We start from the raw sequence: 14,199 nt of genomic DNA, 5'->3' as shown, positions 1-14,199 counted from the left end.
ATTTTGATGATTATTTGTTGTAGAGATGGACAATGTAGTTGTATGGTTATGGTCCCCTTAGGTGTTGTGAACCCGTATTGATTTTCCGTATAGAATACTTCGTAGCATGTTGAGCACTGTCTGTGTGGTGTTGGCTGTGGTATGAAATATGAATTATGAATGTTTGTCTGGTTAGTGGATATTTTTTGTTTATGAATGGTGCAAAAGATGTGGGCATGATCCACAAAGAAGAGCAAACATTATTATTCTTATTATGCTTCCAAATGATTTTCGCTTCCGACCAGTATTTTCTTGGACTGAGCATATTTTTCATGCTACGGCATTGATCAATATAGGAGTATTTCATTGTGTTTTAATCGCATGTGAATTAAAAAATACCATTGCTCTGCATGTTTAGGCAAACGTGTACTGTTTCCGAGCAATGTTCGTCAGCGGCCTAAGATTTGAGCTGTTTGCAGCCACAAATCATAGCGTGCAGAGACCAGGAGATAGATTCTGCAATACGTTGGGAGTAGAAAGCGATGCAGCATTGCCAGGCCCAGTCGGCAACGGGTGGTGACGTGCTGTGGTTGTGCAGGCATGTCGACAGCTTCTTCCTCCCTCGCTCGCTTTCCACTCCCAACGTCAATGGTGACGGTCAGATAAAATTGTTTCTCCCTCCCTGACATAATCTCACCCACGGCCGCAGTTGCGTACGAGCACAAGCAGGTTCCACTTGGCAAGCACGACTTCTCAACGGCAGTCACACATGGTTCACAGTCAATGTGCTCAAGTCAATCCACACATTCATATTTCATCATCAGCTTAATAAAAAAACTAGACTCCGCTATCCGCTATCTTTTTTACTTAAAGATAATAACAGTAACGACATACTTCCTCCGTTAGGGTTTGTAGGTCTCACTTGTATCTTTGATCATAAAACTGACTAATAAATAAGAGCTATATGTAACGACAACGTTACCACGGGGAACTTGTTTAGAATAATATAATTTTAAAAAAATCCAACAAGCAAAGTTTGATCTAAAATACAGCCAAAAGGCCAAACGGAGACCGAGCTCCATGGAGGCCTTCATTTGAAAACTTCAAAATTCAAACTTTTCAGTTCCAAAAAATTCTGAAAGAGATGCGCATATACCTAGATACATAATGTAGTACATGTGTGCAAATTTTCAGGTCGAAATACGTTAAAATGAGAGCTACACAAAAAAGACAAATATGAGGCCATGATTTTATTTTTTGTGCAGCTCGCAATTCAAAGTATTTCATCCTTTGTCAAACGTATCCATTACATCCTTGCATACATGTGTGTTTGTTCAGAATATTTAAAAATAAAGAACTTTGAAATTTTCAACATAAAGGCCTCCATGAGGCTCGGTCTCCAAAATGACCCACCCCAGGGACTAACAAACCCAGCCATATACAGGGATGATGAAAGGCGATAAGGAAGCATACTATCTTTTCTGCAGTTATATATGTCAGACTGAGGATTCAGTTATTAAGCACTAATGGCGCACATGGCAGTCAGTAGCTGTTCCCATCAATCACACAAAAACAAGGCCATCACGTGTATACTTTCCTCGTTGCTACTTTGGACAACTGTACAAAAAGAAAAACACCACCCGCTAGAGGACGTGCTAGACAGATAAACATACAACACAAAAATGAGGCTGAGGTCAATGGATCTACAGCCTGCGAGACATGGAGGAGGGATCACCCCTCCTCCGAAGAAATAAACAAAATGCTGCTAACCTTGACTCGCTAATTCGATCGGCCTCACAGGTTCAGATGCGTGAAGATCACCGGCACCAGGTCGACCACCGACCACGCGAGCCCGGCGTACTGCACGAACCTGATGCCGGTGTCTACATCATACGCCTTCTGAGGGAAGAGGGAGAAGAGCCGCTGGAGGTATCCGCCGGCCTGCTTGGCCTCGTCCTTGTTGCCTGAGCCGCCGCCAATGTCGGATTGCTTCAGCGCGGGCACATAGCAGGACGAGACGATCGGGATCCCCAGGGTGCTGCACATGACCGGCAGGAGCCATTTCGAGAGCGCCTTGCTACAGGACTTCACGGCCAGGATGGTCGGGATCCCCACAAGGACCCTCCCGGCATAGGCGAGGAGGGGTAGTTGATGGCTGAGAATGAGGGGGGCTTCCGGGCCATGGAAACGGGTGTACGTCTGCTGCACGCCGTAGACCTGAATCGATAAGGGTAGAGAACAGTGTCAGATAAGGGTAAACATGATTTATCAACAACTGGAAGAGCATGGGAGAAACTAGAGCTAGATTTAATTCCAAGAATTCTTTTGGGTCAACTATATTCAGTCAATGGTGAAGACTATTCTCTGCTTATTACACTTCAAATGTGAATGGTAACTGAATTTCCATCACAAATTCTTAAGTAATATCTTCCGTGTGAGCAGAATTCTAAAACAAGATTACGAGCAATACAATCTTTGGATCAAGTAACCATATTTCATACACAGAGAGGTCAGAGTTCTTACAATTCCGAAAGCGACCCCGTTGAATGCTGTGTGGAATTCAAAGCTAGGAGTTGGGAATTCTGGCTTTGGATATGCAAAGCAGAGCACTAGAGAAAGGCTTGCCCAGAAGAATGTGACTGCAGAAGAAAACAACTATGAGAATGTTCTTCTCCTTTGGATATCACAATTTATTTATCGCTACTAGAGTCAAAGTAATGTTGAGGCATATGGACATACCATTTTGGCCGGAGACGACAAAGGCATCAACATGATCATGGACAACCAACCAGAATGCAAGGATCACGATGCCAAAAGAGATCCCAGCGATAACGTCGGTCAAGCTGTGCATGCCCAAGTATACCCTCGCTATAAAATTTCATGTAAGCCACATCATCAGTATCTTTCGGTAACTGTAAGAGACAGTTGTGCGGAGAAATAAAAGAACTCACCAATTCCAATTAACGTAACGAGCATGAAAGCTAGAGAAAGACCCGTGGCAATCGTGAAACCATCACATGGTCCATATGTGAGGACATAATGTAACATGTATCTGCATTTTTCCATGTCAGAATTAGCCAGGCAAACCCAATAAATACAGCAACTCTTTGATTGAAACAGGAAAATACCCCATCAAACAAACGGTGTTGAGAGCGTGCGATGAAGGCAGTCCATATTCCATGGCATTTTCCTTCTCATCTTCGGTAGCTGTGACTCTCCTCACGGGAGGGGAACACGGCCGAGGAGCTGACACTAAATCCTACAACCACAAATTCCCAAGGTGTCAACAACCAAACCAACCAAAACAGCAAAAACCCAGCTTGCACCCATTTTTATGTGAGTAGATGGCAACCTTGACAGCGTTGCCCAGGTAATCGCAGAAGGCCAGCAGCAGGGTCATTTGCCTAGCCAGCTTGCCATGTCCACTCTACAACATCCACGAAAACAGCTCAGAATTACAGAAGCAGAATAAGAGGCGATTAATGTGCCACAAGACATGGCAGGGGAGTGGCTGGAGCATACCCAGAAGAGGAGGGGGAGGAATCCCGTGTAGAAAGGGACAGAGACAACGCATGACAGCACGGAGAAGAAGTTGTCCAGCAACCTGTGCTGCAGCCTCTGCAATAATTGAACAGACAGGGATTTTTCCCCTTCAGAAAAATACAAGCAAGAACAGCTTAGGAACCGAGGCCAGGTTTAAAATAAAATGCATGCATCATAGATGTCATCGATGTTTTTGTACAAGACGATGATAATTCTCCTCGTTTGTTTCAAGCCAAATTAATCTCTCTTTACATGATTCGATCACCTAATTGGTTCTTCTTCGTCCTAGGACTAACGAATCGAGCAGCAACCGCGTGCTGGAACGGGTAATGGTATCCAGATTGCGCAACGAGATATCCCCAAATGCAGGAACTGGAACTGTGCGTGGCCTTTCCTCCTTTGGAGAGAACCTTCCGTTGGCGGAAACGAGGTGGAAAAAGCAGGGATTGGGGGGAGGGGAACGGACCTGGAAGGTGAGGATGGAGGGCGTCTCGGCGTGGACGCGGCGGGTGACCCAGGGCTGCGCCAGCGCGCGCGCCCGGCGCGTGAGGTCGTAGTGGGAGGCCGCCCACACCCAGCCCGCCGCGCCCGACAGCGCCGCCGCCTGCCACCCGGCCAGCCCGGCGCCACCGGCCGCCGCGACCGCCTCCATGTCCGTGTCTTTGTCCCTCCGACCGCCGGCGCCTGATTCCGGGAGGAGCGCGCGAGATCCCCACGACCACGAGAGATGGAGAGGAGAGGTTGACTCGCACGGCGTAGGCTGGCAGCGCAGGCAGGCGAGGGGGGTTCTTGTAGGAGGAGCGGTGGAGGGGAGGCGCGGGCAGGTGGCGGTGGTGGTGGCCGAGGACGGAGACGGGAGGTGGTCTGGTTTCTTGGCGGTCTGCCGGCCGGCCGCCCCCGCTCTGGACCGGAGTCTCGCACCACCACGCGGCTAAGAAACTTTTTGTTTTTATTTCTCGTGTTGTTTGAGGGACAGTGGCTATTTAATCCCGGGAGTCAGATTGTGACTTCGGAAGGTTCTAAACTCCCGGGACTTTAAATCCTGGCTCTTGATTTGGCACGCGGTTGAATTTTCTCCTCCCACCGAGAGCGAGGCAGAGTATGGTTCTTCTTCTTCTTTCCTTTCCTTCGCGGAAATCCTAAACACACGCGCCGTAATATATTTTTTTTGAGAATTTTTTTATCTATTCATTTTCAATCACAAAGAGTACAACGAAGACCAGAAATAATAAAAATTACATCCAGATCCGTAGTCCACCTAGCGACGATTACAAGCACTGAAGTGAGCCGACGGCACGCCGCCGTCATTGACCCTCCCTCGCCGAAGTCGGACAAAACTTGTTGTAGTAGACAGTCGTGAAGTCGTCGTGCTAAAGCCCCATAGGACCAACGCAGCAGAACGGCAATCGCCACTTGTGAAGAGTACCGTAGATCGGAAGAATTCAACCTGAAGAAACACAAACGTAGACGAACTATAACCAGATCCGAGCAAACTCACTAAGGACAGATCCACACACCCACCAACGATGCTAGACACACTACCAGGACGGGGCTAGGCGGGGACACCCTTATCCATCTTCAGGGAACCGCACCATCTCGTCTTTCTGAGTAGAACACAAACCCAAACAAGACTCGAAGGAGGTATAAAAACATAGCCCTCCCACCGGCAAAGACCAGGATCCACCGTGCCGTCATGACCCTAAGGTCAACAGATACGAGGCGGGGCGGCGGGAGACCGAGGAACCCTAAACATTGCAGGTCTATGGCAGTATGTTGCATGCACCACACGCGCCGTAATAATAGAGTGAAGATATATCCAAGAATCTTTACTGAAATCATACCATGGTGTCTGTTAGGATTTTAACCCTTGTTTTTCTAAACGGAAGGCACAAAAATCACCTGTCTATAAACTAATAAAGCCCCAAACAAGGTGTCGAGTCTTAAAAGGTTTCAGACATTTGAACTCTTGTGGATTGGTGGGCAATTCAACATTGCCCATCTTTACTAGGCTTCATGAAGGTATCAATACCTTTGTTGTATGGATGATCAAGTCAGACCATTTTAATGTGGAATTCAAGTGATTGAACCAAAAAGGACTTATGGTAAGAGGATTATACATATTTAGATTTCTTTTGCATGTCACATTTGGGCAAGTATGGTGGTGGACGATTTCCTGCTCAAAGTGAGAGCAAAAGTGGTGAATTTCGTGAAGCGCATTGTCCCTTTTTCTTGTATTTTTTGGATCCGCTGCCGATTATTAGGTGCTAAACTCATTTGTCATTTCACAACTACCTCCATTTCTAGCTAAAAAGTACTTCCATTTTTTTAAGATTTAAATAATCACGAGGCTTATTAGTGAGGAAGTGATAAAACAAAATGAAGCTAATTAATAATCTCAACAAGCTACTTCTCAAGAAGCGCTAATTGGCTGTTAGATGGTCAGACTTCAGCTCTAAGGGGTGACATATGGGTTTAATTGCCCAATAGACTTTGGAATATTTGGTTGTTTCTTTTGTTTAACGATGAAATGGACATGCATAAGTTTAATGGAATATATGGTCCTACATATCAGTCGAATAATCGACACTTTGGAACCTGATACCGTCGCATCGCATGCTAGTACACAAGGTTGGATTTGTGTTAAGAGGATAGGCTTTGTGTATGTAGAAGTTAAACACGTAGACTCAGCAGCCAGCACACTCTTTTTTCAAGCTCATGTAAAGTAATTCATTTAACTGTCGCAAAAAATTTAATTCATCTAAAAAATGACACTAAAATTAATCGATAGATAAAATTCCGCATGTCGATGTCCGCTTAAAGAAAAATACTAGGAAGTCAACAAAAATCTAGAAAAAAGGAATAAAAGGTCACAAAATACCAAAAACATTGGACAATTCGAAAAAATGAATCAAGTCTTTTTTTCTGCCAAATATTGATACTGGTGAAACTCAGAAGAGAAAATGGCTCAAGGTTCCTTGATTATTCTATTAGCAAGCTTCCTTGATTTCTATGAAGCCCAAAATGATACTTGAAGTTTCTTGACTTTATTATTGTGGCGGCTGACCTTGATACCTTCTAGTTCTTGTTTAGCACACAAAGTTGCATGAGGATATAGCCGTACTCTGCAAGTGAAACACTGGTCCGTCTTTGATTCTAGCTCTAGCTTGACTCCATCAGCTTTGACACGCGTGACAATTCGTCACATGTTGCCCTTGCCGTGCTCTGCCAAGTGAGCCTTCCATAAGTCAAATTAGCCGTCCAGGCACGGCAGGGTATGCATAAAGCCATTGATATTGATGTTGCTTTGTAGCATAAGCACGATTAGTTCTTGACCAAAAGGTCAGTGCGGTTATCTTATGTTAAAAACCCATGATGGAGTATAAAGTCCTAGTGTGGTGTCGGATTGGAACACTGGTGGATTGGCTAGCAATTCAGCATTGCTTAGTTTTCCTAAGCTTGTAAAAGTTATCAAGATTTTATTTCTACCAAAGATCAATTTGGACCATTTTATGAAGATTTCATTCAATGATCCTAGCAAAAAAGTGTGGATGAAAATGCATCTTGGCTAGACGGTACATACATAACTGGTCGCTTTTGGCCCAAGTGACGAATTTCGTGCCGTGCTCAATCCCTTAGCTTTCATTTTGGGCCCGCTGCTGATCAGCATCATAATTGGTACATTTTGTGAGATGAAACTGATGGATTAGCTCCTCTAACCGCAGCAATTAGTTGGCTTTAGTTTTCGTGTATCTTTTAAAATAACTTATCATAAACATTAGCATGCATCACATAGTGTGTCCCTTCGTCTCTCCTCCCAAGAAAATGCGGCTAGGGATTCTGCTTCCCGTCGGAGGCGCCGTCGATCTGCCACGTCTTCCATGGCCTTAGGGCCATGGGTGCTCGGTGGACCCTGCCCTTGCCCGCGGGAAGGCTCCGTTTTTATGTGCTTCTTTAAGTTTTGTTATGGTTTGTGTCCTGTTCAGAAAGACGAGATGGTGACGGTCTTTTGAAGATGAAATAAAGTTCTCCCCAGCTAGCCCCCATTCTGGTGATGCATTCAGCATCGTCGGAGGGCGCGTGGGGGTGTGTCTCCGGCGGAGCTCGCGGGATTCGGTTGGTGGTTGTCTTTGGTGGATCTGCTCGGATCCGGTCTTTATTCGTCTCTGTTCATGTGTCTTCAGGTCGGGTCCTTCCGATCTAAATTTCGCTTCATCGGCGGCAGTTGATGTTCTGGTGTGTTGGTCCTATAAGGCCTTAGCACGACTTTTCGACTGTCTACTATAACTAATTGTGCCTGGCTCCGGCGAGGGAGAGGAGATGACGGCAACGAGTCTTTAGCTCGCTTCAATGCTTGTAGTCGTTGCCAGGTGGTCTATGAATCTGGATGTAATTTTTATTATTTCTGATGTTCGTTATACTATCATGATTAAAGATGAATAAAACGAAAGTTTCCTGAAATTTTTTATCATGAGAGCTTGTGCAGTGTCTTTTCATGTTGCATTAGCTACTTTTTCCGCTTTCCCAAAAGATAAATGAGTGAATTAACAATGTCAACCAAGCTACTTCTCTAATTAGCAGTTAGCTGGTCAGAGTTCAGTACCACAGGGTGACGCACGAGTTTAACTACTTGACCCATTAGACTTTGGCGCATTTGGTTGTTTAGTTTTGTTTAACGAATATAACATGTGTAAGCACGATGGAACATATGGTCCTATCATATCAGCTGGCACTTCGGAACCTGATACCATCGCGTACTAGTCAGGTTGGATACTGTGTAAACTGGATAGGCTAACGTGTAGACTCAGCAGCCAGCATGTCCTCCTTTTTAAAGTTTAGGTAAATCAATTCATTTGAGTCTGCTGACCGCAAAGAAAAGTACTAGGAAATCAACGAAAACTCATAAAAAAGGTTACAAAATACAAAAATGATCCCAGGATGACCGTTGAAGCTTCTTGATTTTTTTTTTTGCGTGGAAAAGCTTCTTGATTTTATTGTCGGCCGTCCCCTGCAAGTAAAACACTGGCCTGTCTTTGATTCTAGTTCTAGATTGACTCCATCAGCTTTGGCATGCGTGACAATTTGGCTCATCTATTCTTGCCGTGTTTTTTTTGAAATAAACGAAATTTTATTCATTAGCAATAACCAATACATCGTTTGTGAGAAGTGTTACAATTTCACTAATAGGCTCCTCAAACCAAACCGAAGTCGAAAAAAATCTAGCTAATCTAGCAAGTTCATGTGCTACTTTATTTGCCTCTCTATTACAATGTTCGAATTTAGTCATGATAAAATCACAAGCATAGTGATAGCAGTCATCGAAAATTGCCGCCGCCGCTCCCGCTGACCGTCCTCCGTCTTGCATTGTCTCAACCACCTCCCGATTGTCAGAGTTGATGATTAGGCGATTACATCCTGCCCTTTACGCTAAATTTAGGCCAAATTTGAGAGCTAAGGCCTCCGCCATGAGAATGTCCGCACAGTAGTCTATCTTTCCATTCCCTCCTGCAATAAACCTACCTTTGTCGTCTCTCAATACTGCCCCCATCGTACCCTCCAGCAAGTCATGGTCAAAAGAGGCGTCAACATTGAGTTTCACAAAGCCCCTAGGAGGACATTGCCAACCCCCTTTTTTATGGACGCATTTGAAGATGAAGCATTTACAAAATTATATGTAAGAGCTATGATCCCCATTGAGATCCGGGTCGCATTTTGAGTGAATTCCTTATGCACTAATTTCCTTCTTTCCCACCATAGATACCAAGCAGAGATAGCTACCATTTCTCGAACATTTTCGTACCCCATAATGCGCAGATCTTGATCTGAAAGGAGTAATAAGTATTCCAGTATTGCCTCCCCAGCACGATCAATCTCACAAGCTCTCTCAATAATCATATCCAACCCTAGCCTTTTCCAAACCTCTTTGGCTTTTCTATATAGGAAAAGCAAGTGCTTTGTATCTTCTACACCCTGGGAGCATGTAGGACACAAGGGTGAGATCTTCATGTGTCTATTAGTGAGTGTTGCCCGACATGGAAGAGTACCATGTAGTGTCCGCCATAAAAATATTTTGACTTTAGTCGGACAAGATAACTTCCATATCTGACACCATATAGGGTTATGTGTGCTCCGTCCCATCCCGTTGGAATATTTTAGTTTGCTCCCATACTGATAGTCCCACTCCACAGAGTAAGCAGACCGTACCGAAAACAGACCATTTTTCGTATAACTCCAGGTAATAAAATCTGTCATATTATGTTGCGAAATTAGGATTGAAAGAATCCGTTGTGCGTCAATGGTCCACATAGTTTGTCTAATCATGTCCTCATCCCAATCATTGGAGACCGGGTCAATCAATTCTACAACTTTTGAGAATAAATGCCCCCTCCTAGGAGTCACAATCTTCTCAGTGGCACAATTTGGGATCAGGCATCTTTCCAAATATTGGTATTATGTCCATCCCCCACTCGCCAAATATAACCTCGCTTGAGAGTAGTGATGCCTGCCATAATGCTTTGCCAGGTGAAGGAAGCACCATGCTTTGGCTTGGAGTTCAACAAATCACCATTAGGATAGTACTTTGCCCTTAGAATAGTAGCACACAAGGAGTCAGGATTATCAAGGAGACGCCATGCCTGTTTTGCAAGCAGAGCCAGGTTGAAACAGTGGATATCACGGAATCCCATTCCTCCTTGGTTTTTTGGTACACACATTTTCCACCAGGCCATCCAGTGCATTCTCTTCTGGTTCTCCTCGTCTCCCCACCAGAAATGCGCCATCGCGTCAATGATTCCTTTACAATTTTTTTAGGAATTTTAAAGACCGACAATGCATAGGTAGGTATGGCTTGGATCACCGCCTTTAATAGGATCTCCTTCCCTCCGGCAGATAGTAATTTTTCCTTCCAACCACTAATTCTCTTAACAATACGTTCAATCAGAAAACTAAAGCAGTCTGTTTTATCAACACCCACATTTGCTGGTAAGCCCAAATATTTATCAGTGAGGGCCTCCGTCATTATATTTAGCGTTGTACACAATTGTTCTCTGATCTCTACCTTTGTATTAGGGCTGAAGAAAATACTGGATTTTTCAACGCTTACCAGTTGTCCTGACACCGCACAATATAAATCTAGTACTGTTTTCAGGTTTTCCGCATTACGTTGGTTGGCTTTCATTAAGATCAATGAGTCATCCGCAAAGAGAAGATTTGTGATCGGTGGGGTGTCTCTACAGACTTTTACTCCTGATATTTTTCCATTCTCCTCAGCATGCACAAGCAAGGCATTCAATCCTTCTGTGCACAGCAAAAAAAGGTATGGTGATAGCGGGTCCCCCTGTCTCAACCCTCTCGTAGGCTTAAATCTCTCACTTTCCTCTTCATTGATCCTTACTTTGTATTCTATGGTTGAGACGCATTGCATAATCAAGTTAACCCACTCACTACGAAAGCCCAGTTTCAACATAATCTCCTTCAAAAAAGTCCACTCAACTCTATCGTAGGCTTTATGCATATCAAGTTTTATAGCACACAAGCCCTCTCTATCCTCTCTTTTATTCTTTATTGTGTGAAAACATTCATAGGCCACTAAAATATTATCCGTTATCAATCTACCCGGTACAAATGCACTCTGTGTTGGGCTAATAATTTCTGGTAAAAAAACCTTCAATCGAGAAGCCACCATTTTTGGAATTATTTTATATAGCACATTACATAAGCTGATCGGCCTAAATTGAGTTACCTTCTTTGGTGTATTAATTTTAGGAATCATCACGATCTCCGTATCATTCCAACCCTCCGGTATAGTGCATGTGTTGATTGCTGTCAGGACCTCCTCAATTAAGTCTTCCCCCAGCATGGGCCAAAACCTTTTATAGAAGATAGCATGGAGTCCATCTGGCCCTGGAGCTTTCAAGTCCCCAATATCAAATAAAGCCTTGCGAACATCTTCCGCGGTATAAGGGGCAAGTAGAACATCATTCATTTCATTTGACACTCTCCTTTGAACAAGTGATAAAACATCTTGATTCGGGTGTTGAACTTCCGATGTAAAAAGCTTTGTAAAATATCCAGTAATGTGATTCGTCAATTCCTTATATGTTAACCAGTTTCCAGACTCGTCTAATAGTTTCTTTATATTATTTCTTTTTTTCCTGGCTATGGCAGCATTATGAAAGAACGACGTATTACGATCCCCATGCATCAACCAATTTGCTCGTCCTCTCTGTAACCAAAATATTTCCTCTTGCTCCAAAATATTTTCAATTACCATTATAATTTCCTTCTGCCGGCATCGAGATTCCGTATTCAATGGGCCACGCCTTAGTTTCTCCAACTCTTTTTTTAATTTTCTAATTCTCACCTTTGGTCCCTTTAGCATTTCCCGGTCCCAAGTATGTAGATCGGCATGCACTGCTCTCGTACGGTCAGCAAGTGAGGGTCCAATACCTGCTAGATTTGCTTTCTCCCAAGACGCCTTAACGATTTCAGTGACCGTCTCTTCCTTCAACCATCTCGCCTCAAATTGTTTAACACGCCCTTCTTGGCTTTTAAAGATTTTTTCATCCCAATACTCCATATCCAGTACGATTGGGCGATGGCCGGAATGAACATGTTCTTCATTGATAACTGCCGCTCGTGGAAATTTGTTTGCCCATGCTAAGTTACAGACTACACGATCAAGGCGCTCACGTATTTCGCCTCTCCTCCAAGTGAACATGTCCCCAAAATAGCCTAGATCATCCAGCCCATAATCCGTTAGGCATTCACGGAACTCTCTCATCATACCAAGTGGTCTAGCTACACCACCCTCTTTTTCCGAGGGGTATAAAATTTCATTAAAATTCCCCAAAACCACCCAAGGATGGTTGCTCTTACTATGTAGATTACGAATGTCATCCCAAGATAGATGGCGTTCATTCCATTTCGGGTGACCATAAAAGCCCGTGAACCGCCACTGAACCACATTCTCATACATAAAAACAATATCAATAAAATGGGGCAAAACATAGTTCAACTCAATTTTATTGGACTCATGATAAAACAAAGCGAGGCCACCGGCCTTACCATCACTTTCCACTACAAACATAGAATCAAAACCTAATACGTGACGAAGCTCATCGGCTTTACAATTATTCAAATGGGATTCAGAAAGGAAAATTAAATCTGCCCTTGTACGCTTTTGTAGATCCAGAAGCTCACGAACTGCCGTGTTGAAGAGCATACCACGGCAGTTCCAGCCTAGGATTTTCATTTGGCCCGGCGGTCCTCCTCCTCGGAGGCCGCCGATGTGCCAATCTCATCTTTGTCTTCGCCAACTGATTCCCCACCTCGCGACGCGTACTCTTCCTCCTTCTCATCAGTCTCCTTTGCAACATGTGTAACCCCGCCCTCCTCATCCTCGACAGCTACAACTCTACCCGTGCACACCCGTTGGGATGAGACGTTTACATCACCATATAAGATGCGCTCATAACTATCCATCTCTTTCTCAAAAGAAAACTCTAAGTCACTGCCCGTTGGACAAGCCCCAAAAGAATGCCCCCTTTTTTCCCCTAGCACTTGCTTGCGAGCATCCTCAGCTCTATTTGGGCCCCCTTTCTTTTTTTCTTTCTTTTTTGAATTGCCTCGCATAGGATTTTTTGCTGCATTGAATTTAAAGGGTAGAGCATTATTCTCTGTATCACCCCCGGCTGTAGCAATTCTCGTTGCAACAACGCTAGACAACGCCTCCAACAGCCCCCGCTAAAAAAGAAGCTCGCCAGCATCAACTCCATGCGGTTGAGTTATTCTGGGCTTCACTTGTGCGTGAGCACTCATGGCCAAGTTACCTGCATGTGTGCTTTGGGCATGTTCAGGATCATAACAAAGTTGACTTTGGTCAACCTCCGCATTCTGGCGCGACTCCAGCATGGTCACGCGGCCCTGGACCTCCTGGCCCCGTCCGCCAGGATCAGCTAGCGCGCCCGCCTGGTCCTCCTGACCAAGCGGCGCACCCGCCGGGGTAGGCGCCCCAGTCTCCTGAGTCCGGCCCTCCTGGCCGGTGTTTGTCTTGACGGAAGTAGTGGCCCCCTTATCGGAAACCGTGAGCCCGCTCACGGCAGTGGCCACCTTGACGACGTCTGTGGCCTTGGCGATGTTGTTGTTGACGATGCCTGTAGTCGAGTTGTTGCCGCCGTGAATGTAGTTCCTGATATGACCCCTTGTGATATAAATACCGAGGTCATTGTTGTTTTGCCTGAAGCCGGTGTTGTCCAAAAATACGCTACATATACATCGGAATACCTGATGACAAGTTACAACGATGAACAAGAATTACTCGTTATTCCTGTGAAGCACACTACATGGTTCCAGCTAGAAGGGCTGAGAGAGGACAAGAAATTCTACGTGTTTCCAGGCAAAAATGCATGCACGTACAAATATTTTGGAGGGCTTGGTTTGCATGATACACACGAAGGTTCATGTTCATTAATAGATGATCAAGGCATTAAGGAGAAGGTTGCAGATTTCCTATTTCTATTCTTCCCACGCAAAGAGAAGTTCCAGGCAGAAGCGAGCAGGACGTGTGATGCATGGAGTTTATTTTCCTTGAAAGAAGTCGGTTGGGGTCCACCTGAAGATCGAGATGCACTAGAAGATGCATGGCGCACCAATCCAATTAGAGTCCATAATCATCCCGAT

General features: G+C 44.6%; 1 protein-coding gene across 1 annotated transcript; it reads right to left on the bottom strand.

Moving 5' to 3' along the window:
- Window positions 1-1,429: 1,429 nt before the first annotated feature.
- On the bottom strand, window positions 1,430-4,458 carry LOC119303664 (lipid phosphate phosphatase delta-like). The gene is made up of 8 exons (XM_037580792.1): window positions 3,989-4,458; window positions 3,502-3,597; window positions 3,332-3,406; window positions 3,108-3,238; window positions 2,931-3,031; window positions 2,719-2,847; window positions 2,503-2,618; window positions 1,430-2,196 (listed from the first exon to the last, which is right to left on the bottom strand). Exons 1-8 carry the CDS (start codon window positions 4,172-4,174, stop codon window positions 1,774-1,776), a joined length of 1,257 nt encoding a protein of 418 aa, XP_037436689.1. The 5' UTR covers window positions 4,175-4,458; the 3' UTR covers window positions 1,430-1,773.
- Window positions 4,459-14,199: the final 9,741 nt, after the last annotated feature.

The sequence above is a fragment of the Triticum dicoccoides genome, chromosome 5A (genome assembly GCF_002162155.2).
Source record: "Triticum dicoccoides isolate Atlit2015 ecotype Zavitan chromosome 5A, WEW_v2.0, whole genome shotgun sequence".
In the NCBI taxonomy this organism is placed as follows: domain Eukaryota; kingdom Viridiplantae; phylum Streptophyta; class Magnoliopsida; order Poales; family Poaceae; genus Triticum; species Triticum dicoccoides.
Note: the sequence above shows the minus strand (reverse complement) of the source record. Positions and strands in the feature narration are given on the sequence as shown.